Source organism: Podarcis melisellensis (genome assembly GCF_964234715.1).
Source record: "Podarcis melisellensis genome assembly, chromosome: 18".
NCBI classification, from domain to species: Eukaryota; Metazoa; Chordata; class Lepidosauria; order Squamata; family Lacertidae; genus Podarcis; species Podarcis melisellensis.
The window spans coordinates 7,410,558-7,437,192 of NC_138536.1; the positions used below are offsets into that span (position 1 = coordinate 7,410,558).

The 26,635-nt window shown below is 49.7% G+C and overlaps 2 protein-coding genes across 3 annotated transcripts in view; one reads left to right on the forward strand and one right to left on the reverse strand.

The window, feature by feature from the left end:
* TNFAIP8L1 (TNF alpha induced protein 8 like 1) overlaps positions 1 to 26,635 on the forward strand; it is a 228,906-nt gene that overhangs the window by 178,825 nt on the left and 23,446 nt on the right. The window lies entirely within an intron of this gene.
* PIAS4 (protein inhibitor of activated STAT 4) overlaps positions 1 to 26,635 on the reverse strand; it is a 39,014-nt gene that overhangs the window by 8,731 nt on the left and 3,648 nt on the right. For both annotated transcript variants that reach the window (XM_081895658.1, XM_081895659.1), the window contains exons 2-7: positions 15,639 to 16,098; positions 8,828 to 8,912; positions 8,299 to 8,340; positions 6,520 to 6,610; positions 5,325 to 5,453; positions 1,013 to 1,118 (exon numbers count right to left, since the gene is read on the reverse strand). In XM_081895658.1, coding sequence (XP_081751784.1) covers positions 1,013 to 1,118; positions 5,325 to 5,453; positions 6,520 to 6,610; positions 8,299 to 8,340; positions 8,828 to 8,912; positions 15,639 to 16,098 — 913 coding nt within the window. The remainder of the gene's footprint in view (positions 1 to 1,012; positions 1,119 to 5,324; positions 5,454 to 6,519; positions 6,611 to 8,298; positions 8,341 to 8,827; positions 8,913 to 15,638; positions 16,099 to 26,635) is intronic.

Sequence of the window (26,635 nt, forward strand, 5' to 3'; positions counted from 1 at the left end):
CGTGGCTGACTTTGGGGTTGCGGCGCTCATCTCGCTTTACTGGCCGAGGGAGCCGGCTTACAGCTTCCGGGTCATGTGGCCAGCAGGACTAAGCCGCTTCTGGCGAACCAGAACAGCGCACGGAAATGCCGTTTACCTTCCTGCCGGAGCGGTACCTATTTATCTACTTGGACTGGTGTGCTTTCGAACTGCTAGGTTGGCAGGAGCAGGGACCGAGCAACGGGAGCTCACCCAGTTGCGGGGATTCGAACCGCCAACCTTCTGATCGGCAAGTCCTAGGCTCTGTGGTTTACACCACAGCCCCACCCACGTACCATTGTTTTCATGTACAGTGGTACCTCGACTTAAGTACTTAATTCATTCCGGAGGTCCGTACTTAACCTGAAACTGTTCTTAACCTGAAGCACCACTTTAGCTAATGGGGCCTCCCGCTGCTGCCGTGCTGCCAGAGCACGATTTCTGTTCTCATCCTGAAGCAAAGTTCTTAACCCGAGGTACTATTTCTGGGATAGCGGAGTCTGTAACCTGAAGCGTATGCAACCTGAAGCGTATGTAACCCGAGGTACCACTGTACTTAACAACAAACCCTGTAGAATTCTATCTGTGCTAGTTTATCGACACAACCAGGACAGATTTCAGGAACCAGAGACTTGCACTGAAAAATACAACTTCCTAATCTCCTGGCCCTCCGAAATGGCAACTAGGACAATCTGTTTTGGCGACTGCAACCCTGGTTTAAGGAGCCATTTTGCACCTCATTTACATACCTGAGTTTCTAACACTGGCTCAGGGGCGGCGAAGCGGCAGCCTTCTGGAGACTGCCGGATTGCAACTCCCCATCTGCAGAACTCCTTTCTTCATGTACCGCCCCGCTCCACAGGAGCACGATGCCCTTAATTTCAGGGCCGTTGGTTTGAGTCCCATGCTGGGAAAAAGATTCCCGCATTGCATGGCCTTCGGGGGTCCCTTGAGACTCTGATTCTACAGTTCCCTGAGAAGCGTGCCAACTCACCAAGTGCTTTGCACAGCTCTGGGTGCTTAATGCCGATTACTCTCAACCTCTGGAGCAGCTCTGCCGACGTCATCTGTCTCACGAGGAAGAGGCCCACGGAATAACTCTGAAGAGGGGGATGAGAACAGAGGGGTTGTGAGAAATCGCAGGGTGGGGAAAGCTTCATTGGTCTTTCAAAGCAGCCCTCCTGTCACCTGGCAAAGGATCCTTCCTGTGTTTCGGTTCCTGTGCTTACCGACTTTCCCTGAAAGGAAGACATCCCACAAAAATAAGACCTACTTCCAGTTTTGCCTCTCGCTGCAATATAAGGCATCCCCCGAAATAAGACCTACCGTGTTTTTCGCTTCATAAGACACGCTTTTTTCCCTCTTAAAATCTAAGAGGAAATGTCTGTGCATCTTATGGAGCGAATGTGGGGTCCCTGGGACTGGGGAAAACCTGGGCTTCCCCCGCCAGCCCCACAAGCTCTGGGAGTAGCGGGAAGGCTGGGAGTATTCAGTGACGGGAAGCTCTTCTCCCTCCTCGGGGACAAGACTGCAAGCGCCGCACACATGCTCCATGCGGCTCAAGAAAGGGAGCGCTGAGCAGAGCCTGTATGCATACAGGCTCTGCTCAGCGCTCCCTTTAAATAGTATTTTTTCCCTTGAATCCCCCCCCCTTGCAAAAAAAGTAGGTGTGCCTTATGGAGCGAAAAATATGGTACTTCCAGTTTTGCCTCTCGCTGTAATATAAGGCAAATAAATAAATAATAATAATAATAATAATAATAATAATAATAATAATAATGATGTATTATTTATACCCCGCCCATCTGGCTGGGCTTCCCCAGCCACTCTGGGCAGCTTCCAAGAAAATATTAAAATACAGTAATGCATCGAACGTTAAAAGTTTCCCTAAACAGGGCTGCCTTCAGATGTCTTCTAAAAGTCTGGTAGTTGTTGTTCTCTTTGACATCTGGTGGGAGGGCGTTCCACAGGGCAGGCGCCACCACCGAGAAGGCCCTCTGCCTGGTTCCCTGTAACTTGGCTTCTCGCAGTGAAGGAACCGCCAGAAGGCCCTCAGTGATGGACCTCAGTGTCCGGGCTGAACGATGGAGGTGGACACGCTCCTTCAGGTATACTGGACCGAGGCCGTTTAGGGCTTTGAAGGTCAGCACCAACACTTTGAATTGTGCTCGGAAACTTACTGGGAGCCAATGTAGGTCTTTCAAGAGAGGGCGTTCCACAGGGCGGGCGCCACCACCGAGAAGGCCCTCTGCTTGGTTCCCTGTAACTTGGCTTCTCGCAGGGAGGGAACCGCCAGAAGGCCGTCGGTGCTGGACCTCAGTGTGCGGGCAGAATGAGGGGGGTGGAGACATCCCCCCAAAATAAGGCCTCCCCCAAAAATAAGACCTCCCTGATAATAAGGCCTCCTCCGAGCATAAGGTCCCTGAAGCTACCATAAGGTGTCTGACTCCTCTGGACCGGAGCGGCTGGCGCCACCGCGCATCTCACTGATTGGCCGCAGGAGTGTGGTGGAGTTTCCTTCTTTGGAGGTCTTGAAGCAGAGGCTTGACAACCATATGTCAGGAGTGCTCTGATGGTGTTTCCTGCTTGGCAGGGGGGTTGGACTCAATGGCCCTTGTGGTCTCTTCCAACTCTATGATTCTATGAGAGGGGTCGGTGCGAACCGACTCCTCTCGCTCTCCAGGCTTCAGGCAGCTATCTGCAAGCCTTCAGAGTGCAGCAGGAGTTCCCGCCGCGCTCTGAAGGCTTGTGGATAGCAGCCTGCAGCCTGAAGCCTGGGGAGCACAGTGCCAACTCCCGCTGCGCTCCCCGGGCTTCAGGCAGCTATCCGCAAGCCTTCGGAGCGCGAGCTCTTTGGGGCTGGGGGGGAAAATAATTTTTTTCTTTATTTCCCCCCCTAAAAACTAGGTGCGCCCTATAGTCCAGTGCACCCTATGGAGCGAAAAATACGGTAGCTGACTATGCAAAGGCAAAATTCGCATCTCCTGCTCTGCCCATTATTCACCCTCTCAGGGCTTGCGACCAAGTGAAGATGCCTGGGTGCCCGACATCTCCACCATCTGGAGAATGCCTGGGGATCACTGGATCTTCAATGTTTTGACAGTATTATCACATCCTGTAGAATTCTATCAGCGGTACCTTGGTTTACAAACTTAATCCGTTCCGGAAATCTGTTCTTAAACCAAAGCGTTCTTAAACCAAGGCGAGCTTTCCCATAGCAGATTTACAATTTACAAATGGAGCACACTCGACATGTTCTGCTTCCAAGGCAAAGTTCAGAAACCAAAACTGTTGTGGTTCTGGACACTCCAGGAAGCGTTCTTATTCACTTTGTGCAATGCCCACATGACCCGGGCATTTCCCTTTGATCTGTGCTCTGTGGGGGCTGAGCTCTCTCTGGAGAGCAGTCTTGTCTGAGAACATGAGCAAGACAGTTTCGTTTTCGTTGGACAGAAAGCTGCAAGCATGCAGCTAGATTCTGTAGGTTTTTCCTTTCTGTTTTTGAATGCTTCAAAACAAAGAGTGCTAGAATAGAAGCACTGGTGTCGAGCTGAATTATTGGAGACACCACGTCGACGCAGACAAGCCATTTTACGCTGCGTGTGAACTCTGTTATCATCCTGCAACTGAGAAGAGTGGCAGCGCGTGAGTGGAAGCATGTGGAAGCATGTTTGTCGGAGTGGCAATAAATCAAATTTATTACAGGGCCACTGCAGCAGACTCAGTGGGTCAAAGGATTTATGACCCACAAATTTTAACAAAAAGACCTACTTCTGGGTTTGCAGTGTTCTTAATCCAAGTTGTTCATAAACTAAGTTGTTCTTAAACCAAGGTACCACTGTATTTCATCTGCACAAATGGAATGAATTTCAGGAACCAAAATGCTTTTTCCATGCAGCCTAAACAAGGAGCAGGGAACAACGTCACAGTGAATTGCAGTCACTTGTCTTTGCTTAGCCCACCCCACTGCCCTGCTCACAGTTGTGGAGAATATTCTTACATTACCAGTGGTCTGTGTCACCATTGAGAAAAAGAGGTCGGAGGAAGCCAATATACAAGTGGACTGTCCTAATTAAACCTCACAATAATTAATTATCGGTCTATGTATTTCTAATAGTATAACCAAATCAGTATTTTTTGATATAACTGTAAAAAACCTTCTCTGGAAATTTATCATTCCAAAATTGAAACCTTCATCTGGTTGTAAATGTTAAGTTTATACAAGCAAGAATGAGTCTTTCTGTAAAAAAAAAAATAATGATTTAAATCAAGTCTTACTGACGAGTGATTTAAATCGATTTGATTTAAATCAAGGGTCAGCAAACTTTTTCAGCAGGAGGCCAGTCCACTGTCCATCAGACCTTAGGGGGGGTGGACGGACTATGTTTTGAAAGTAAATAAATGAATGAATTACTATGCCCCACAAATAACCCAGAGATGCATCTTAAATAAAAGGACACATTCTACTCATGTAAAAACACCAAGCAGGCCCCACAAATAATGCAGAGATACATTTTAAATGGGACGCAGGTGGCGCTGTGGGTTAAAGCCTCAGCGCCTAGGACTTGCCGATCGAAAGGTCGGCGGTTCGAATCCCTGCTGCGGGGTGCGCTCCCGCTGCTCGGTCCCAGCGCCTGCCAACCTAGCAGTTCGAAAGCACCTCCGGGTGCAAATAGATAAATAGGGACCGCTTACCAGCGGGAAGGTAAACGGCGTTTCCGTGTGCGGCTCTGGCTCGCCAGAGCAGCGATGTCACGCTGGCCACGTGACCCGGAAGTGTCTCCGGACAGCGCTGGCCCCTGGCCTCTTAAGTGAGATGGGCGCACAACCCCAGAGTCTGTCAAGACTGGTCCGTACGGGCAGGGGTACCTTTACCTTTACCTTTACATTTTAAATAAAAGCACACATTCCACTCATGTAAAAACACACTGATTCCCGGACCACCCGCGGGCCAGACTGAGAAGGTGATTGGGCCGGATCCGGTCCCTGGGCCTTAGTTTGCCTACCCATGATTTAAATCAAATCCACTCTGCTCTGAGCCAAGGTTGTGACAGTCACCCAAGGGGTGGCCAGTCAGCACTTTGCACAGCCGGCTTCTTAAAGGAACAGGGAGAGTCAGCAGCTTCCCTGAGCTCAACTCAGTTTTGACATTGGCACACCTACCGAAAGAGGGAGTGGGCGTGCAAAACCACACCCGGGCACAGCTGAAAACACGTCTGCATATGCAAAGCGGGACAAACATTTAAGGGAGGAGGAGAAGAGGGGCAGCGGCAATTTTGTGACTGCCCGCCCAACCTGCCCCGCACCTTTCCGTAATTGCCCCAGATGACGGTGATGCGGTTGGTTGCGGAAGACAGGTACATGAGGTGAGTGAGGTTAATGGGACGACAAGGCCGCTTGGGCTCCACACCTGGTTTGTTGGAGGGATAATAGCCCTAGAAAGAAAGGGAGAGAGAGGGAGGGAGAGTTTGTTTCGTTGCCAGCAAAAGACACACACAAATCACGCAAACACACGAAAAGCAAGAATTAGCCAATGATGTAAACAAAGAAGAGGAATGCATCTCCAATTTGCACGTCTTTTGCTAAATTTCTGCTCAATGACCTTCAAGGGCTTATCTGTTTCTCTGCAATCTGCTCACAAACCGTCCGTTTCAAAGGCCCTGCAGGGCACAAGATTCCCAGCAAGGACATCGAGGAAAAGCCACCCCAAACTGGATGCAGCTAGATATAATAATGTAATAGTAAAAAATTATTATTTATACCCTGCCCATCTGGCCGGGCCTCCCCAGCCACTCTGGGCAGCTCCCAACAGAATATTAAAAACACAATCAAACATCAAACATTAAAAGCTTCCCTAAACAGGGCTGTCTTCGGATGTCTTCTAAAAGTCAGATAGTTGTTTATTTCCTTGACATCTGATGGGAGGGCATTCCACAGGGCGGGCGCCACTACTGAGAAGGCCCTCTGCCTGGTTCCCTGTAACCTCACTTTTCGTAGGGAGGGAACCGCCAGAAGGCCCTCGGAGCTGGACCTCAGTGTCTGGGATGAACAATGGGGGTGGAGACGCTCCTTCAGGAATACTGGGCCGAGGCTGTTTAGGCCACAGGCTTCCTCAACCTCCACCTTCCAGATGTTGAGGCTACAATTCCCATCATCCCTGACCACTGGTCCTGCTAGCTAGGGATCATAGGAGTCTAGGACAAAAACATCTGGAGGGCCAAGGTTGAGGAAGCCTGGTTTAGGGCTTAAAAGGTCAGCACCAACACTGTGAACTGTGCAAAACTGCACCATCCGGGGAGGCTGGCTATGGTTGAGGACAAAGTCTTGGTCTGGAAAAAGCGGCGGCGGCTTTTAGCTCTGCAAATGTTGAGACAGCCTACCCTCTCCGCTGCTGACGGGTGGTATGAATCGCCAACGGAAAGCAGCCCATCTCACAAAAAATGGGCAGTGGACTCCCCTGTCCTCTTCTGTATGCGTTTCAGAGGATCTGGGTTGACTTACCGGGACAGAACAGTAACTATGGTTCACTTTCACAGCGATGTTTGGGGGATACTGGTCTTCCTGAGGGCATCTGGTATCTGTGTAGCAGATTCTGCGGGGGAAAGAAAGCAAAGGCTCTAGACCAGTCGTTCCCATGCTTCTTTGCTCAGTTCTACAAACCCATCCCCAGTTGCCCCTAAAAAGTGTTATTCAGAATAGCGGTTTGTAAAGGTAAAGGACCCCTGGACGGTTAAGTCCAGTCAAATGTGGCTATGGGGTTGCGGTGCTCATCTTGCTTTCAGGCCGAGGGAGCCGGCGCTTGTCCGCAAAGAGCTTTCTGGGTCATGTAGCCAGCAGAACTAAACCACTTCTTGCACAATGGAACACTGTGACCGAAACCAGAGCGCATGGAAATGCTATTTACCTTCCTGCCACAGCAGTATCTATTTATCTACTTGCACTTTGGCGTGCTTTCGAACTGCTAGGTTGTCAGGAGCTGGGACGGAGCAACGGGAGCTCACTCCGATGCAGGGATTCGAACCGCCAACCTTCTGATCAGCAAGCCCAAGAGGCTCAGTGGTTTAGACATTTCACAGAGCCTAGGGCTTGCCGACCAGAAGGTTGGTGGTTCGAATCCCTATGACCCCGGGGTGAGCTCCTGTTGCTCGGTCCCTGCTTATGTCCACCTAGCAGTTCGAAAGCACGTCAAAGTGCAAGTAGATAAATAGGTACCACTCCAGCAGAAAGGTAAACGGTGTTTTCCATGCACTGCTCTGGTTCACCAGAAGCGGCTTAGTCATGCTGGCCACATGACCCCAAGGTCATTTGCGACTGGACCTAACAGTCAGAGGTACCTTTACCTTTATTTCAGAATGTGTAGGAAAATGAGAGTACAGTGGTAACTCAGGTTAAGAACTTAATTCGTTCTGGAGGTCCATTCTTAACCTGAAACTGTTCTTAACCTGAAGCACCACTTTAGCTAATGGGGCCTCCCACTGCTGCCACACGATTTCTGTTCTCATCTTGAAGCAAAGTTCTTAACCCGAGGTACTATTTCTGGGTTAGCAGAGTCTGTAACCCGAAGCGTATGTAACCTGAAGCGTATGTAACCTGAAGCATATGTAACCCGAAGTACCACTGTACCGCCAGATCAAAGAAACAAATAGGAAGGGGAAGATTAGGAGACACCCCCCCCCCAAGCAAAGTTCTTAACCCGAGGTACTATTTCTGGGTTAGCGGAGTCTGTAACCTGAAGTGTCTGTAACCTGAAGCGTCTGTAACCCAAGGTACCACTGTACCCCTAAACATTTTTTTGGAAACACTGAATTAGCTTCTGCAAATGGATCAGAGGCCTGTGCCCCAGGCAGCGTACACTGCAAAAAATAACCCCTTGAGCTGCAGTTTGCCCACCACACAGCTACACCTGCCAGAAACCTTGGCGAAGAGCTGCTTGTGGGATTTTCTGGGGGGAAAGCCATGTGACTTAAATGCACACTGCCGAAGCAGCCCCGGTCCTTTGGAAACCTAGCCGTCACCTTCAAAAGCTCAAGGCTCTCCCTCCTGATCAGGAGTGGCCATGGAAAAGAAGCAGATGTACAGGCAAACTGCGACCTTGTGAAACAGCAGAAGCTTTGCGTTAGGAGAGGTAGCCTGGTAACCGCAATGTAGGGAAGCCGCTTGCAAGATTGTCAGCCAAGGATCTCTTCCGATGACGCCACTGCCTGGCTTTTGTAATATTCCTCCCCACCCGCTGCCCCCATCTCAGGGGTTTTAATTAGCAGCCGCAGCCTTCAGACGTACCTGAGGACTACCTGGACCGATCTCACACCTGGTTGCAGCTCCCTGCCAAATGAAAACAAGACAAACATCCCCGCCAGGTTAAGCATCTGTGTTCACAGAGAAGGGAAACATTTATCGCAAGAGTAATAACCCCAAGTCCGACCCCAGGATTTTTCAGCGGGGACACGGACACACGGACACACACAGACGAATTTTGGTTTGTCAGCTTAGATTCTGTTCTCTGACATTGTTCATTCCCAATTTGCAGACTAGAGGCCAAAAGCTCTGCTGGAGGGTTTGTCACTTGAATGTGGTACAATTAACTGAAACGCACTCTATTGCCACCATAGCATCCATAGCAAAGGGGTCCCACTCTCAGGACAATGGCCAGAGGGTCAGTTGTGGGGTGTTGCCTGCCCACTGGCTCCAGATGCCAGCTCGCGAGACCTGGAGAAAGACTTAACCCAGGTAAAAGCCCCAGCAGGGAAACAGGAAGTCTCCGGTCAAAGGGAAACCCACCAGGGGAAGACTAGGAACCCTAGCAGAATACCTGGAATTTCTGATGAGCTCCACTTGCCTCGGCGTCAGGGCAAAGACACACGGGCTCTCCTGTAGCTTCTCGTTGTTCTGCGGGACTGCACACAGGGAACAGAGGAGGTGGTTAAGCAAGCAGGCAGCCTCGAGGAGGGAGACAAACAGAGCAGAAAGCTGGCCCTCTCTCCGAAGCAGTCTTATGCAACAGAACCAAAATCTGCTCAAGGCTTGCCAAATCCCTGAATTGCAGCCTCATTGGGGGGGGGCGCAGTGGCAGGGGGGAGAAAGAGAAACCATGAGCTTCTTTGCAAGCTTTTGGGCTGCCTCCTGTCTTCAAACACTGGGGGGAATTCATACAGAAAGATTTATCCAAATGTTGCAATGACTTTTCCACTGCAAGCTGCAGGGATTGTACGCAACAACACTTTCTCTGGAAGGTGAACAGCATTCCTGCAAGTGTTCTATTTAACAAAGGGTGCGCGCCACAACTAAAGCATCCATGACAGATGGCCATCCAACCTCTGTTGGAAAACCTCCCAGGAAGGAGAGTCCACCACCTTCCGATGGAGTTCGCTCTGCTGTCAAACAGTATCTCCTGTCTTGTAACTTGAAGCCGTTGGTTCAAGTCCAGAGCAGGAAAAAACAAGCTTGCGCCTTCCTCTATGTGACAGCCCTTCAGATATTTGATAGGGGAATGGAACTGAGCTGAAGACAAGCCAATAATCCCTGTAACTTGGGGTTTTGTGGTTCTATCAACAGCAGCCTAAAATAATAATAATAATAATAATAATAATAATAATAATAATAATAATAATAATAATTTTTATTTATATCCCGCCCTCCCCAGCCGAAGCCGGGCTCAGGGCGGCTAACAACAATCAAATAATCAAACACATTCTAAAAATATTTCATTATAAAAATTAATTAAAATCAAATTGATGGCAACCGATTAAGCAAATTTCCGTGCAGGTTGCCAGAGGAGGGAGTCAGGCTGCGCCCTGACCAAAGGCCTGGTGGAACAACTCTGTCTTGCAGGCCCTGCGGAAAGATGTCAGGTCCCGCAGGGCCCTAGTCTCTTGTGACAGAGCGTTCCACCAGATTGGAGCCGCAGCCGAGAAGGCCCTGGCTCTAGTTGAGGCCAGCCTAACCTCTCTGAGGCCTGAGACCTTGAGGATGTTATTATTTGCAGACCGTAGGTTTCTCTGTGGGGCATACCAGGAGAGGCGGTCCCGTAGGTACAGCTGCAGCTGCACTGGGAGGGTGTGCATAGGATTTATGCACTCAGCTCAGCTGAACGCAACAGGGCTCTCATGCGTTCATGTGGAAAACCCATCTCAGAGAGCCCAGAACGTTTTTGGAGTCAGAGCAACAAACAATTTCTCAGAGGACACGCAGGGCTCTCGGCTCCTCCTGCAATCAAAACACTGGCATTGCCTCAGCCACTTTGCTGCAAACCTTTACGCACGTGAATTTTTCACCACAGGGGGAAACAGATTGGGAGATGCCCGCCCCCTGCAATCATCCCTTGAAACCCCAGTTCCAACACCCACCGGGCATTCTGCCTTTGACAAGAGATACCGTATTTTTTGCTCTATAAGACTCACTTTTCCCCTCCTAAAAATTAAGGGGAAATGTGTGTGCGTCTTATGGAGCGAGTGCAGGCTGCGCAGCTATCCCAGAAGCCAGAACAGCAAGAGGGATTGCTGCTTTCACTGCGCAGCGATCCCTCTTGATGTTCTGGCTTCTGAGATTCAGATTTTTTTTTCTTATTATTTTCCTCCTCCAAAAACTAGGTGCGTCTTGTGGTCTGGTGCGTCTTATAGGGCGAAAAACACAGTACCTCTCTGTTAACACGACTGAATGGCAATTGCTGAGAGCCACGTTGGGGGGGGGGGAGCGGGTTTCTTCTGCCTGAAATTGGGATATAAATACAGTGGTACCTTGGTACTTGAACAGCTTGGCCCCTGAACAAATCGGCTCCCGAATGCCGCAAACCTGGAAGTGAGTGTTCCAGTTTCCAAAAGTTTTTTGCAAGCCGAACATCCGACGCAACTTCCAATTGAGTGCAGGAAGCTCCCGCAGCAGTTCGAAAGCACATCAAAGTGCAAGTAGATAAATAGGTACCGCTCCGGCGGGAAGGTAAACGGCGTTTCCGTGCGCTGCTCTGGTTCGCCAGAAGCAGCATAGTCATGCTGGCCACATGACCCAGAGGCTGTACGCCGGCTCCCTCGGCCAGTAAAGCGAGATGAGCGCTGCAACCCCAGAGTCGGCCACAACTGAACCTAATGGTCAGGGGTCCCTTTACCTTTTTAAATATCACAAGAGTAGCTTCCAGACGGTACCCAATTCAGCGTGACGCTACAACAGAAATTCTTAAGAGGGGGTGGGAAGAAACAATAAACAGCTAAGAAGCTTGCTGGGCCAGCCAACCTCTTAGCCTTAAGGGGCGATTCAGAAAGTTATCTGCAGACCAATCAACTGCCTTATGCAGAATCCGACCACCGGTGCATTTCAGTCTTCTCCAACCTGGTGCCCTCCAAGTGGTTCTGGACTTACATCGAGAGAGTGGTCAGGGCAATGTAAATCCAACAGCAACAGCAGGGAACCAGGCCAGACTACTGTGGTAACACGGAGTCAGGCTTTTACAGTGGTGGCGCCAGTGTTGTGGAATGTCCTCCCTGCTGAAAGTCTGACCCTTGGCTCTTGACCACTCCCTGTTCGGACAAGCATTTCCCTGACCTCCCGACTCGACTCTCCTGCTTTGATTGTAGTTCCAACTGACCTTATGGGCATTTTTGTTTAACAACTAGTGTTGTTATTTTCCCATTGGCTTGTGAACTGCCTTGGTATTTTTCTCCTTGAAATGAAAGGTGGCATGTAAATTCTTTCTTTCTTTCTTTCTACCCTGCCTTTCTTCCTAACGGGACGCAAAGCCGCTTACAGACAAGAATAAAAACCGCTAAAAGCATAGAAAAATAACAGTTTTTAAAAAATTATACATTGATAGAATTAAAGCTATATGGGCTGAAGATGGCAACAAATAAGGCTGCTGGCAATTGAGCTCCTCCCTGGTTTTCATTTGTTTTAATGTTTAATAGGTTCAGAGTCAGTTGAGTCAGCAGTTAATGGCAATTGCAGCAGACAGGCAAGGAGCATTTCTGTTTTCCTTTTACGTGGAGTTAAAAGCCGTATATCTTAACTGGAGGACAGGTGCTGGGAGAGCAGCTGTTTTAGCTCAGGGTTTAGCTTATAAGGTACACTTAGACGCTTACGCAGGCCAGTGTTTTCTGTACGGATAATTGATTATTATTATTATTATTATTGGGACGCAGGTGGCGCTGTGGGTTAAACCACAGAGCCTAGGGCTTGCCAATCAGAAGGTCGGCGGCTTGAATCCCCCTGATGGGGTGAGCTCCCGTTGCTCGGTCCCTGCTCCTGCCAACCTAGCAGTTCGAAAGCACGACAAAGCGCAAGTAGATAAATAGGTACTGCTCCAGCGGGAAGGTAAACGGCGTTTGCGTGCGCTGCTCTGGTTCGCCAGAAGCGGCTTAGTCCGGCTGGCCACATGACCCTGTATGCCAGCTCCCTCGGCCAGTAAAGCGAGATGAGCGCTGCAACCCCAGAGTCGGCCACGACTGGACCTAATGGTCAAGGGTCCCTTTACCTTTACTTGTTGTTGTTGTTGTTGTTGTTGTTGTTATCATTATTATCATTAATACCCCGCCCATCTGGTTGGGCTTCCCTAGCCGCTCTGGGCGGCTTCCAACAAAATATTAAAATACAGTAATGCATCAAACATTAAAAGCTTCCCTAAACAGGGCTGCCTTCAAAAAGTCTGGTTGTTGTTGTTCTCTTTGACATCTGTTGGGAGGGCGTTCCACAGGGCGGGTGCCACTACCGAGAAGGCCCTCTGCCTGGTTCCCTGTAACTTGACTTCTCGCAGGGAGGGAACCACCAGAAGGCCCTTGGCGCTGGACCTCAGTGTCCGGGCAGAACGATGGGCGTGGAGACGCTCCTTCAGATATATTGGACCGAGGTCGTTTAGGACGAAAGATTCCTGTGTTGCAGAGGGTTGGGCTAGATGATCCTTGTGGTCCCTTACGATTCTATGATGCTATGATTCTACGATTCAAATCGTGTCAAGGCCAAGAACCATGGACAGCAGATTAAAAGCCAGGCCCTGCAACCACTATGTTGCACCACCCAATATGGTTTTAGGGACAGTGTGCCTAGCACATGACCCAAATCAATCTCTAGCTTGGCTCATATATAAACCTCCAATGAAGGACAGGCTACATTAAATGGCTCTTGGGCTCCTCCTTCCGACTTTTTACAAGGTTTTTTGCACAAACTTGCTGATCCCTCCCTCGTGTGTGTGTGCTTGTGTGTTGCCTTTTTGGATATATACACAGAGGCACTCACCTCTGAGCACTGGAAGCACTGAGCACTGACAATGGACCCTGTCTCATTTCCGAAATCTTGTAAACTGAGTTGGGAAGGTTGCGTACCTGAAAAGCGGCGGTTCAGAAATAAAAGGCAGTTCCTTCTTAACTCCGCAGCTTGAATTTTGAATAACCTCCACGGGGGGCGGGCAGGGAAGTAGCTTCCTCGCATGTAGAAAAATAGCCGATCAGGGTTAAGGTTTTAGTGCTAGGCTTCTCCCCCACGTGTACATTTTCTACATGACTAGTTTACCTTTGATATGCAGAACAGGTACTTTTACGGCTGCCATATAACGTCTGTTCTTAAGTGGGGTTGAACTAGTTGGCTCTCAGGATTCCTTCCAACCCTACAATTCTATGGTTCGACGAAGTCTATCATGTCTTTCTGCTTTCCAAGAGTATAGTGATTACTGCTTGAGAACAAAGGTGATTAACCACTGGTGTTTAGGAACGCAGGAAGTTGCCTAACACCTAGCCAAACCACTGGGTCCATCTAGGTAAGATTTTTACTACACTGACTGGTTACGGCTCCCCAAGCAGCGTTCAAAATTACAGTATTTTTCGTTCTATAGGATGCACTGGACAATGGGACGCACCTTGTTTTAGAGGGGGAGAACAAGAAGAAAAAAAATCTCCCCCTCTCTGTTCAGCGCCCCTTCAGCAAAGTGGCAGGAGAAACGGAGCCCCTTCCATTTCTCCTCCCGCTTGGCTGAAGGGGCACTGCACAGCTCTCCCTCTCTGCTGAAGCCAGGAGAGTCTTGCTCTCCCGGATTCAGCGAAAGGAACCCGAAGCCTGCGAAGTGCAGCGGGAACTCGCGCTGCGCTCCGAAGGCTTCAGGGATAGCTGCCTGAGGCCTTCGGAGCGCAGCGCGAGTTCCCTCTGCGCTCCACAGGCTTCAGGTTCCTTTCACTGAAGCCGAGGAGCCTGTATTCGCTCCATAGGACGCACACGCATTTCCCCTTAATTTACGGAGGGGGAAAAGTGCATCCTATAGAGCGAAAAATACGGTAGCCATTTCGCACCTGGCTTTTGACCGCTTGCAGCAGAGTGCAAGGATAGCGTCTGACATTTCCACTATCTGGGGGTCATTGGATTTTGACTGCTTTCACACACTAACACCACACCCTGTAGAATTCTACCCGTTCTATCTTATCTGTACAACTGGAACGGATTTCAGGAACCAAAATGTTTTGTCTCTGCAGCTCAAGCAGGAGCACAGAACAACATTATAGTTAATTGTTTTCGCTTGTTTTCACTTACCCCACCCCGTTGCCCTGCTCACAGTTGTGAAGAATGTTCCTACATTACGAATGGTCCGCGTCACCATTAAGAAAAAGAGGTCGGAACAGGCCAATATACAAGCGGACTGTCCCTGGATCAAGTGACTTTTTTTCTTTCAGTTCTCAAAGCTCTTCAACGAGCTCAAGGTTGCAATCTGAACAAGCCAGATATTTTAACTGATAATCAATCACAGTCCAGTCCATCACTTGAAAAATAAAACTTCAGAGCCATCTTGCCGCAAAACGGCAACTAGACATTCCGTTTTGGCAACCGTAACCTTGGTTGAAGGAGCCAGTTGGCGCCTAGGTTATATATCTGAGCTTCTAACGCTGTAAGGTTTCAGAGAATAAGGGTTAGGGCATGGGTAGGGAAACTAAGAGGGGACGCAGGTGGCGCTGTGGGTTAAACCACAGAGCCTAGGGCTTGCCAATCAGAAGGCCGGCGGTTCGAATCCCCACGACGGGGTGAGCTCCCGTTGCTCAGTCCCTGCTCCTGCCAACCTAGCAGTTCAAAAGCACGCCAGTGCAAGTAGATAAATAGGTACCGCTCCGGTGGGAAGGTAAACGGCGTTTCCGTGCGCTGCTCTGGTTCGCCAGATGCGGCTTAGTCATGCTGGCCACATGACCTGGACGCTGTATGCCGGCTCCCTCAGCCAGTAAAGCGAGATGAGCACCGCAACCCCAGAGTCAGCCACGACTGGACCTAATGGTCAGGGGTCCCTTTACCTTAGGGAAACTAAGGCCTGGGGACCGGATGCAGCCCAATCACCTTCTAAATCCGGCCCACGGATGGTCCGGGAATCAGCGTGTTTTTACATGAGTAGAATGTGTGCTTTTATTTAAAATGCATCTCTGGGTTATTTGTGGGGCATAGGAATTCGTTCATTTTTTCCCTCCAAAATACAGTCTGACCCTCCACAAGGTCTGCGGGACAATGAACCGGCCCCCTGTTGAAAAAGTTTGCTGACCCCTGGGTTAGGGCCTGTGCACGCTAGCAGAAGAAGCAACGCCAGCTGCTTTGAGCAAACCGGCCACCTGCAAATGTTGGGTTAGGCAACGTCCCAGCCGTCCAGGGCCATCCCAATCCCGCCCCCCCAAACTCACCGAGCTCGGTGGGCTTCAGGAGTTCGTCCAAAATGCTGTAGAAGGGGAGCTTCACCAGCTGAACCTCGGGCTTTGCCGGTTTGACGGGTAACCGCCCCAGTCCGTTTAAGTACTTCCCGTAGAGGGAGGGATAGTCAATGTTGGCGGTGGAGAGAGCAGTCCTGGCCACCGCGTTGCTGCTGCGGTCGTAAGAGGAGTGGATGGAAAGGGCTTCCTGGGGAGGTCTGTGCTGGGGCGCCTGCTGCTGCTGCTGTTGCTGCGGAATCTGCCCTGCATCGGAGAGCTTGGCGTAGCGCGTCTCGTAAATCTCCTTGATCTTCTTGAACAGTTCCGGGCTGCAGTCAAACTGGACCAGCTGCAAGGCCCGGGTCACCAGTTCGTGTTTCAAGCCGCTCTTGCTCCGGCCGACGAACCCGAGCAACATCTGGAGGTCCGAGACTCGGAAACTCATCACCATGTTCTGCGGGCAGAGGGGGAGGGCAGACAGATAGACAGACAGACATTTGAAGTCAAAGATAGCGAATAAATCAAAGCAAACGTACCCCAAGATCTGGCTTAGATAGCCCAAACTCAAGGAAGGAATTACCATATACAGGGGGAAAGAATTCTCCCCCTCTCTGCTCAGCGCCCCTTCAGCGAAGTGGCAGGGGAAACGGAGCCCCTTCCATTTCTCCCCCCGCTTCACTGAAGGGGCGCTGCACAGCTCTCCCTCTCTGCTGAAGCCAGGAGAGTCTTGCTCTCCCGGCTTCAGCAAAAGGAACCCGAAGCCTTTGGAGCACAGCGCAAGGTCTCGCTGTGCTCCGAAGGCTTCAGGCGGCTATCCCTGAAACCTGGAGAGCGAGAGGGGTCAGTGCGCACCGACTCCTCTCGCTCTCCAGGCTTCAGCGAAAGCAACGTGAAGCCTCCGGAGCGCGGAGGGAGCGCTCCCTCTGTGCTTCAGAGGCTTCACGTTGCTATCGCTGAAGCCAAGGAGCCTGCATTCGCTCTATAGGACGTGCACACATTTCCCCTCAATTTTTGAAGGGGAAAAAGTGCGTCCTATAGAGCGAAAAAATACAGCCTTCCTGTTGCCGTGCTGCTTTGCCTATAGCTGTATTTATTCTGAATACCATTAAAAATGTATTGTGGTTATAGCACTACTGTATTATGCATTTGCAAAGACCATTATACATTTATTTACACACACACACACATCAATTTTATGCCACAGAACAGACCATATGGGAAAAGTATCATGGTTATAACAAAAAGGTCTTATGTTCTCTTTATTCTTCTTGGTTTCCTGCAACTTCAGGAAGCGGCAGGTACAGAGGTGCCCACATTCAAAATATGGAACAATTGTCTGTCAGTACTTTAGAGCAGTGCTTTTTTTCTGGGGGGACACAGGGGTACACATACCTCTAAACATTTTGTGATTCTAAGTTTGGCCTCATTGAGGGGCAGTATTTCAATATGAGTAGGAAAATGACAACAGTGTCCTTCAGCTCTCTATATTGGACAAACAGGCCAGACCTTACGCCAAAGAATAAACGGACATAAATCGGACATCAGGAATCACAAGACAGAGAAACCAGTAGGAGAACACTTCAATCTCCCAGGACATTCTATACAAGATCTCAAAGTAGCTGTTTTACTACAAAGGAATTTCAGAAATAGACTGGAAAGAGAAGCTGCTGAATTGCAACTTATCACCAAACTTAAAACCATGGAGACACCTGGCCTGAACAAAGACCTTGGATTCTTATCTCATTATACATAACAAAGCCATTTTTCACCTTCTCACCCCTTGCTTTTTCCTGTAAGACCTATTGCAGTCGTTAAGAGTCGTCAACAGGCTCATCACAGCTATCTGCCAATCACCCATTCCCACCACCCTTCTGAGTAATACCCCTCCCCACCTTCTCACTATATAGAAGGGTCTGGAAACTTCTGTTTCAGTGTATCTGAAGAAGTGTGCATGCACATGAAAGCTCATACCAAGAACTAACTTAGTAAAGGTAAAGGTAAAGGTACCCCTGCCCATACGGGCCAGTCTTGACAGACTCTGGGGTTGTGCGCCCATCTCACTTAAGAGGCCAGGGGCCAGCGCTATCCGGAGACACTTCCGGGTCACGTGGCCAGCATGACATCGCTGCTCTGGCGAGCCAGAGCCGCACACGGAAACGCCGTTTACCTTCCCGCTGGTAAGCGGTCCCTATTTATCTACTTGCACCCGGAGGTGCTTTCGAACTGCTAGGTTGGCAGGCGCTGGGACCGAGCAGCGGGAGCGCACCCCGCCGCAGGGATTCGAACCGCCGACCTTTCGATCGGCAAGTCCTAGGCGCTGAGGCTTTAACCCACAGCGCCACCTGCGTCCCACAAGAACTAACTTAGTTGGTCTTTAAGGTGCTACTGGAAGGATTTTTTTTTTTGTTTAGGAAAATGAGAGTACCCCTAAACATTTTTTTTAGGGGGAAAAAAAAGAGTACCCCTAAACATTTTTTTTAGGAAAAAAAGCTCTGCTTAGGAGTCAAACCATTTGTCCACCTAGACCAGCATTGTCAACACTGATTGCCAGTGGCTTTCTGAATAGGTACGCAATGCAACACACACGGTGCTGCGATCCTTCTCTCTGAAATGAACTAAGGTTCTAGTCCTCATGGTTCCAGATGAAAGGCTGATTAAAGCAGGAACACGGCAGTCTCCCTCTGCCTCTCTGCTCTGTGCCATGCAGAATGTTACAAAGAGCAGCTTGGTTGGATCAAGGTGAGCATGCATTCGCTCCAGCAAATCTCCTTCTCGCAGGGGCCAATCAGGTTTGGGGAGGGCACCCATAACCCCTGGGACCTCCCCACTTCACGGAGATGCCCCACCATCACAAGGCAATGGAGGCAGGACTATTGGAAGCCGATCCGCGCAAGGGTGGTAAGAAAATACCCTTCCTCTCAACTCACTCCAGTTTCAAACACGTGCGTGTCTGGTGAGGTAGAGTCATTCCAGCACTGCATGTTTACCCCTGCCTCTATTTCAACGAAACCAAGTCGCTTGCCCTCCTGGAGGAAGGAAACGAGTTCGAAAAGCATACGGTGGAATTCCAGAACTCTTTCCTGCTTTGAAGCGTTAGCCGCAGGTCCCAAAGGTCAGTGAGTGGGTGGTGCATCTGCATTCCAGTGGCTTACTGCCCCCTTGACACTCACCCCCTTGTGGCCAAAAATCCAGCCTCTGTGGTAGAACAGCTGGCATAGGGTGATGACCTCACTCCAGACCCAACCCAAGGGATTTTGACACCCGAGGCAATCCACAAAATGGGTGTGGGAGGAGGGGGTGAGTGAAGATCAGGAATGAGGGGGAAATACAGATACACTTCGGGATCTGCTGCCCCCGTGGATCCTGTCACCTGAGGCACTTGCCGCACTTTGCCTCATGGGTGGGCCGGCCCTGCCCAGACCCTGCACCTACCAGACCAAACTGGGAACGAGCCTTACACATGGTAAGTGGCAAGCTCCTGGGTTGAGGAAACCAAGGAAAAACAGTGGGCGGAATTGCCAGTTGGTAAACCATCATCATTTAGGGACGCGGGTGGCGCTGTGGGTTAAACCACAGAGCCTAGGACTTGCCGATTAGAAGGTCGGCGGTTTGAATCCCCGCGACGGCGTGAGCTCCTGTTGCTCGGTCCCTGCTCCTGCCAACCTAGCAGTTTGAAAGCACATCAAAGTGCAAGTAGATAAATAGGTACCACTCCAGCGGGAAGGTAAACGGCGTTTCCGTGCGCTGCTCTGGTTCGCCAGAAGCGGCTTAGTCCTGCTGGCCACATGACCCGGAAGCTGTACGCTGGTTCCCTTGGCCAGTAAAGCGAGATGAACGCCGCAACCCCAGAGTCGTCCGGGACTGGACCTAATGGTCAGGGGTCTCTTTACCTTTAAACCATCATCAACACCCTCATGCGTTCACATTGCCTACCCAAGTTAAAGCTTGGGTGTGCTACGGTTTCCCAGGCAACAACAGCTTGAAAAACAGCCCTGGGAGCCAATGGCAGCCTGGACCCTTTCCCATTCCAGTTGCTCCAAGCCTCTGGTTGGTGAGTAGGTGGTGCTGATAACATCAAGGTTGCAGGTTCGATTCCCGTATTGGACAGCCGCATACTCCTGCATTGCATTTTGTGAATCTAAGTTTGGCCTCATTGATGGGCAGTACAGTGGTACCTCAGGTTACAGACGCTTCAGGATACAGACTCCGCTAACCCAGAAATAGTACCTCGGGTTAAGAACTTTGCTTCAGGATGAGATCAGAAATTGCGCAGCAGCAGCAGCATGGAAGCCCCATTAGCTACAGTGGTGCTTCAGGTTAAGAACAGACCTCTGGGACGAATTAAGTACTTAACCTGAGGTACCACTGTATTTCAATATGAAATATGATCCTCAGGGTCTCTTCCAGCTCTACACGTCTATGATCCAATGAATGCCACTGGAAACCACAAGGGAAAACAGCCCCTCTGAGCCAAAGCTCCTAGTTTCCCACAATGGACAACAACAAATTTGTGAAGGAGGATGAAGCTCCATCTGGCATGCAGACAGCAGGGGACTCTTAATCTGAAGATAGTGGGGTTCAAGCCCCACATTGGGTGAAATAATAATAATAATAATAATAATAATAATAATAATAATAAAAAATTTTATTTATATCCCGCCCTCCCCAGCCGAAGCCGGGCTCAGGGCGGCTAACAACAATCAAATAATCAAACACTCAAATAATCACACATTCTAAAAATATTTCATTATAAAAATTAATTAAAATCAAATTGATGGCAAACGATTAAGCAAAACTCTGTGCAGGTTGCCAGAGGGAGTCAGGCTGCGCCCTGACCAAAGGCCTGGTGGAACAACTCTGTCTTGCAGGCCCTGCGGAAAGATGTCAGGTCCCGCAGGGCCCTAGTCTCTTGTGACAGAGCGTTCCACCAGATTGGAGCCGCAGCCGAGAAGGCCCTGGCTCTAGTTGAGGCCAGCCTAACCTCTCTGAGGCCTGGGACCTTGAGGATGTTATTATTTGCAGACCGTAGGTTTCTCTGTGGGGCATTACCAGGTAAGGCGGTCCCGTAGGTACGAGGGTCCTATAATAATATCTTTATTGTCATTGCTCCCTCTCGGGGACCACGAAATTACTTGGCTGCAGTGGGTTTGACTAGATGACCCCTTCCATCTCTGATTTTATGACCTCTCTCTTTCCTCTACCAGCTGTGATGAATAGGTTCTTCCTCCACCATATGTATGCATATGAATGCCAGTAGCAATAAATCCCAAGAAGAATCATAGAATCATAGAGTTGGAAGAGACCACAGGGGCCATCGAGTCCAACCCCCTGCCAAGCAGGAAACACCATCAGAGCACTCCTGACATATGGTTGTCAAGCCTCTGCTTAAAGACCTCCAAAGAAGGAGACTCCACCACACTCCTTGGCAGCAAATTCCACTGTCAAACAGCTCTTACTGTCAGGAAGTTCTTCCTAATGTTGAGGTGGAATCTTCTTTCTTGTAGTTTGGATCCATTGCTCCGTGTCCGCTTCTCTGGAGCAGCAGAAAACAACCTTTCTCCCTCCTCTATGTGACATCCTTTTATATATTTGAACATGGCTATCATATCCCCCCTTAACCTCATCTTCTCCAGGCTAAACATGCCCAGCTCCCTTAGCCATTCCTCCTAAGGCATCGTTTCCAGGCCTTTGACCATTTTGGGTAGCTCTCCTCTGGACACGTTCCAGTTTGTCAGTGTCCTTCTGCTGCTGCTGCCCTCAGGTTCTGTTTGTTGGCATCCTAGGGGGTGATATCTGGTTGGTCACTGTGAAAACAGGATGTTGGGCTCGATGGCCTGAGCCAGCCAAGGAAATTCTGATTTATTCAATTTGTACGCAGCCCTTCATCCGCAGATCTCAGGGCAGCGCTCGTGATATAAAATTACAACATCGGAACCACAAAATGCATAGTAAAAATAAGAACGACGACGAACCAATAATCCCCGCCTCCACAGAACATTTTAAAAGGGCATTGGATTGCTAATTAGCCAAAGGCCTGGTTGAATGGGAATGTTTTCGCCTGGCACCGAAAGGTCCATAATGAAGGCCCTGGGGGGAGCATTCCACAGACTGGGAGCCACTGCAGAAAAGACTCCGTTCTCATGTTGCCACCCTCTGCACCTCTCGTGGAGGAGGCACACGAAGAAGGGCCTCACAGAATGATCTCTGGATCCGGGTGTGTTCATATGGTAAGAACCCTTGAGGTGTTGCGGTCCTGCTCCAGTTAAGTCTTTATAGTTCAGCCCTTTGAATTGGGTCCAGAAACTAATCAGCAGCCAGTGCAGTCAGGCCACGACAGGTATAATATGCTGAAACCATCTTGCCCCAGTGAGCGACCTGGCTGCTGAATTCTACACCAGCAGAAGTTTCCAAACCGTCTTCAGCGGCAGCGCTACGTACGATGTGTTGCAGTAATCTAACATTCTACAGTGGTACCTCGGGTAAAGTACTTAATTCGTTCCGGAGGTCCATTCTTAACCTGAAGCACCACTTTAGCTAATGGGGCCTCCTGCTGCCGCTGCGCCGCCAGAGCATGATTTCTGTTCTCGCCCTGAAGCAAAGTTCTTAACCCGAGGTACTATCTCTGGGTTAGCGGTGTCTGTAACCTGAAGCATCTGTAACCCAAAGTACCGCTGTACTGTACTTCGATATCAGACATTTAAGCACCATCTGAAACACCAGCTCACTGCTACTTTTAACTGGAGAGATCAGGGGCTGAAACCTGGACCAGACCGCATGCAAAGCAGAGCCCCTACCACCAAGTTATGGGTTGCTAGAGCCACTGAAGTTAACAGGCCAAAGTTCATCCACGCCAATGGCTCTACTCTGAGTAGGGCTGGTGCAGCAAATCCCCTGTTGTTGCTGCTTCAGACGTCCGCCGGTTTTCTTCTTTCACAAGAGCAACACCAGGGACACCTGCCAACCGTACCCTCCAGCGCAAACGGACCCGCACAACCGAGTTACCGAAGCAGCGAGGAGAGCAAGTGAAGGAATACAGACAGCGCTCCAGCACTTACAACGGGAAGATATTTCGCTGGTTAAAACAACACAGCATGCGGACCGGGAAGCCAAACTGCAGGCCAGCTCCAGGAAGCAGAACCTGCCAAGGACTCAACGGTCCTTCTTGTTTTGCAGCCTGGGAGCGAAACCAGGTTCATAAACCACTGGGGGCGGTGGCGGGGTGTGTGTGTGTGTGTGCTTGCCATACATGGATGGCAGGCGGCTGAGTCACAACTTGCACATGCCAACCACAAACACAGTGGCAAGCCAGGGTGGGGGGACACTTGATCACTCGAGATGCAAGAAAACCATTCTCTCTCCAGATCCTGAAGATGCCACCATGGCGGTCCATGAAAGACCAAAGAAGTGAAACCAACTTAAAGAATGCAACTCAGGACTTGGAACGATTTCTGCAGCCCGAATCGCAAACGCTGAACGGGAAAGGACGCTCGAAATCTACGAAGGGGGATCCCTGAAACCGGTTGGTTTGTTTCAAAGAATTTATAAACCTCTTAATGTTTCTAGTCGAAAACACCCCAAATATTATATTTTAAAAACAAAGTCTAAAAGCAGTAAAACAGCATTTAAAACATATACAGTGGAACCTTGGGTTAAGTACTTAATTCATTCCAGAAGTCTGTTCTTAACCTGAAACTGTTCTTAACCTGAAGCACCACTTTAGCTAATGGGGCCTCCTGATGCCGCCGCGCTGCCGGAGCACGATTTCTGTTCTCATCCTGAAGCAAAGTTCTTAACCCGAGGTGATATTTCTGGGTTAGCGGAGTCTGTAACCTGAAGCGTCTGTAACCTGAAGCGTCTGTAACCTGAAGAATATGTAACCTGAAGCATATGTAACCTGATGTACCACTGTAGAAGCAAATTATTCAAGGGAGATATGCACCTAAAAGAGGGAAAGCCTGAGCAAAAACTTCATGAGATGTGTAAAGCAGCTGAGGGTTGCTGCCTCTGCCTCCTGTCTGCAACCCTACAGAGCAGCTGCCAGTCAGTGTAGACAATACTAAGCTAGACTAACGAAGATTAAGTCAGCTGCCTACGTTCCTTCACATATGGCAGAGGGAAGGCCATTCCATGATACTAGCAGCAGAAAATGCCCATTTATATAGGGGTTTTTATCTGCAGGGACATGGGTGGCGCTGTGGGTTAAACCACAGAGCCTAGGGCTTGCTGATCGGAAGGTCGGCGGTTCGAATCCCCGCAACAGGGTGAGCTCCCTTTGCTCGGTCCCTGCTCCTGCCAACCTAGCAGTTTGAAAGCACATCAAAGTGCAAGTAGATAAATAGGTACCACTCCGGCGGGAAGGTAAAGGGCGTTTCCATGTGCTGCTCTGGTTTGCCAGAAGCGGCTTAGTCATGCTGGCCACATGATCCGGAAGCTGTACGCCGGCTCCCTCAGCCAGTAAAGTGAGATGAGCACCGCAACCCCAGAGTCGGTCACGACTGGACCTAATGTTCAGGGGTCCCTTTACCTTTACCTCCACCCTCACTCTTAAAGCATCAAAAACAAAAGCTGAAAGCTGGTGCAGCACAGCAGCTAAGGCATGGGTAGGCAAACTAAGGCCCCGGAGGCGAGATCCGGCCCAATCGCCTTCTCAATCCGGTCCACGGACCGTCCGGGAATCAGTGTTTTTACATGAGTAGAATGTGTCCTTTTATTTAAAATGCAACTCTGGGTTATTTGTGGGGCATAGGAATTCATTCATATTTTCCCCCCAAAATATAGTCCGGCCCCCCACAAGGTCTGAGGGGCAGGGGACCGGCCCCCTGCTGAAAAGGTTTGCTGACCCCTGATAAGTGCATGAGGTACAAAGTGGTAGAATCAGATTGGAGGCACCTTTTCAAGGATCACCTGAAAGCAGGAATCACAGCTAAAGAATCCCTAACAAATGGCCATCCAACCTCCAACAAAAAATAGCCCACAGCCTTCTGAGGGAGTCCATTCTACTGTCAAGCCAATGGTCCCATGTAGCTCAGGACCCTCTACACAGCAGCCCTCCGTGATTTCAGACAAGAACCTTCTGCATGCAAAGCAGGTGTTCCGCCACCAAGCTATAGCTCTGCAACATAATACAGTCGCAGCTTGGAAGTTGAACAGAATCCGTTCCGGAAGTCCGTTCGGCTTCCAAAATATTTGGGAACCAAGGCGCAGTTTCTGATTGGCTGCAGGAAGCTCCTGAGGCCAATCGGAAGCCGCGGAACCCGTGTCAGACGTTTGGGTTCCAAAGAACGTTCGCAGACCAGAACACTCGCTTTGCAGCGTTCGGGAGCCAAAACGTTCAAGTCGAAAGGCGTTTGACTTCCAAGGTACGACTGTATTTAAGCTCAGCAACCAAGTGAGGAGATAGCCTTGGGCTACCATGCCCCCCCCCCTTATAAACAAATAAAAATGCTTTCTGTCTCAGGATGCTGACCCACTTAACCCTTCCAGCAATACTAATGTTCCAGGGGTGGTTGTGGGCAGGATTCCTGCACTAGATGACTCTCATGGTACCCCCAAATTTACAATTCTATGATTCCATGATTATTGCAGGACTTTGGGCAGTAAGAGGTATTGTGGCCTGGATTTTTGTTGGCCCCCTTCATCAGATGCATGAAGTAAACAAATGAGCTGCAGCAAACAAATGTTGTGCCCTCCATATGCTAAAAATAATGAGAGCCAGCAACTTGCTTTGTCCTCTTAATGCGGGGATTAAAAAAAATAAAATACTGATAGACTTTTACAGAAGACGAAAGAAACAGAGTTGGCTGGACATGAGGGGGACCTTCTTAGAGTACGTGTTGTTAAATTAGGAACAGGCTGACTTGAGAGGCACTGGAGGTATCTGCAGATCCTGTGCTGAACAGTAGGCTTGGCTAAGCACTATGGTTCGACAATGCTGCACAGATCTCTTTAAGGCACTGAAATTGTGGAAATTCTGAAATTCTGACACTGAAATTCTGACACTGAAATTCTGTGTCTAGAAAGCGGTATATAAATTGGCTAACGGTAACAACAGAATCAGCAGCAAAGCCTCTTATCTGCTCCAACTGATTTAAAAAGTAGGTCTTCGCTTATTCCAATTCACAGCCATTGCCTTAAAATCTCAAAGCTTCAAACCTCACCATTTCACAGCTGCACCCCCAAAGCTCCAGCCGCTCAGGACAGCACAAGCAAAGGGAATCCCATGCAAAATAGGCAGGCAGGCAAGCAAGCAAGCAAGCAAGGACTTGGCAGTGGAGGCAGCAGGTCGGATTCCTCAGTGCCAAATCCAACCATCCCAGGGCTCTCTAGCTGGGCCTTGGAGCATTCCACCGGCCGCATACCCTCACCAGCCTTTGCTTTGCACCCTCCTGGAGTGACTTTGCCTGGCTGGAACGTGTCCTCTTGCTTTGTCGGGATGACAGATAGAGCAAGAGTGTGCTGGAAGCACCCTGCTGCACAAAGCTGTAATTTGCATCCATTGCTCCACCCACTTCTGCCCACGATTGGCATGTGGCTCTTGGAAGGTTTCCCAGAAGGCCCTCGGGTTGGAAAAGGGAGCGAGGAGACAGCAGTGCCTGTCGCACCTCATGCACACCAGTTTGAGAAAATCTGCTGCTGTCCGTATCAGACTGGACAAGTCTACTGCAGATATTCATTTGCTACAATAATAATTAACATTTATAGAGTGTCAAGCCTCATTTATAGAGTGCCAAGCGAGAGCCAGTGTGGTGTAGTGGTTAAGAGCGGTAGACTCGTAATCTGGTGAACTGGGTTCGTGTCTCCGCTCCTCCACATGCAGCTGCTGGGTGACCTTGGGCCAGTCACACTTCTTGAAGTCTCTCAGCCCCACTCACCTCACAGAGTGTTTGTTGTGGGGGAGGAAGGGAAAGGAGACTCCTTCGGGTAGTGATAAAGCGGGATATCAAATCCAAACTCTTCTTCTTCTTCTTCCATAGCACTAAAAGATGCTGTGC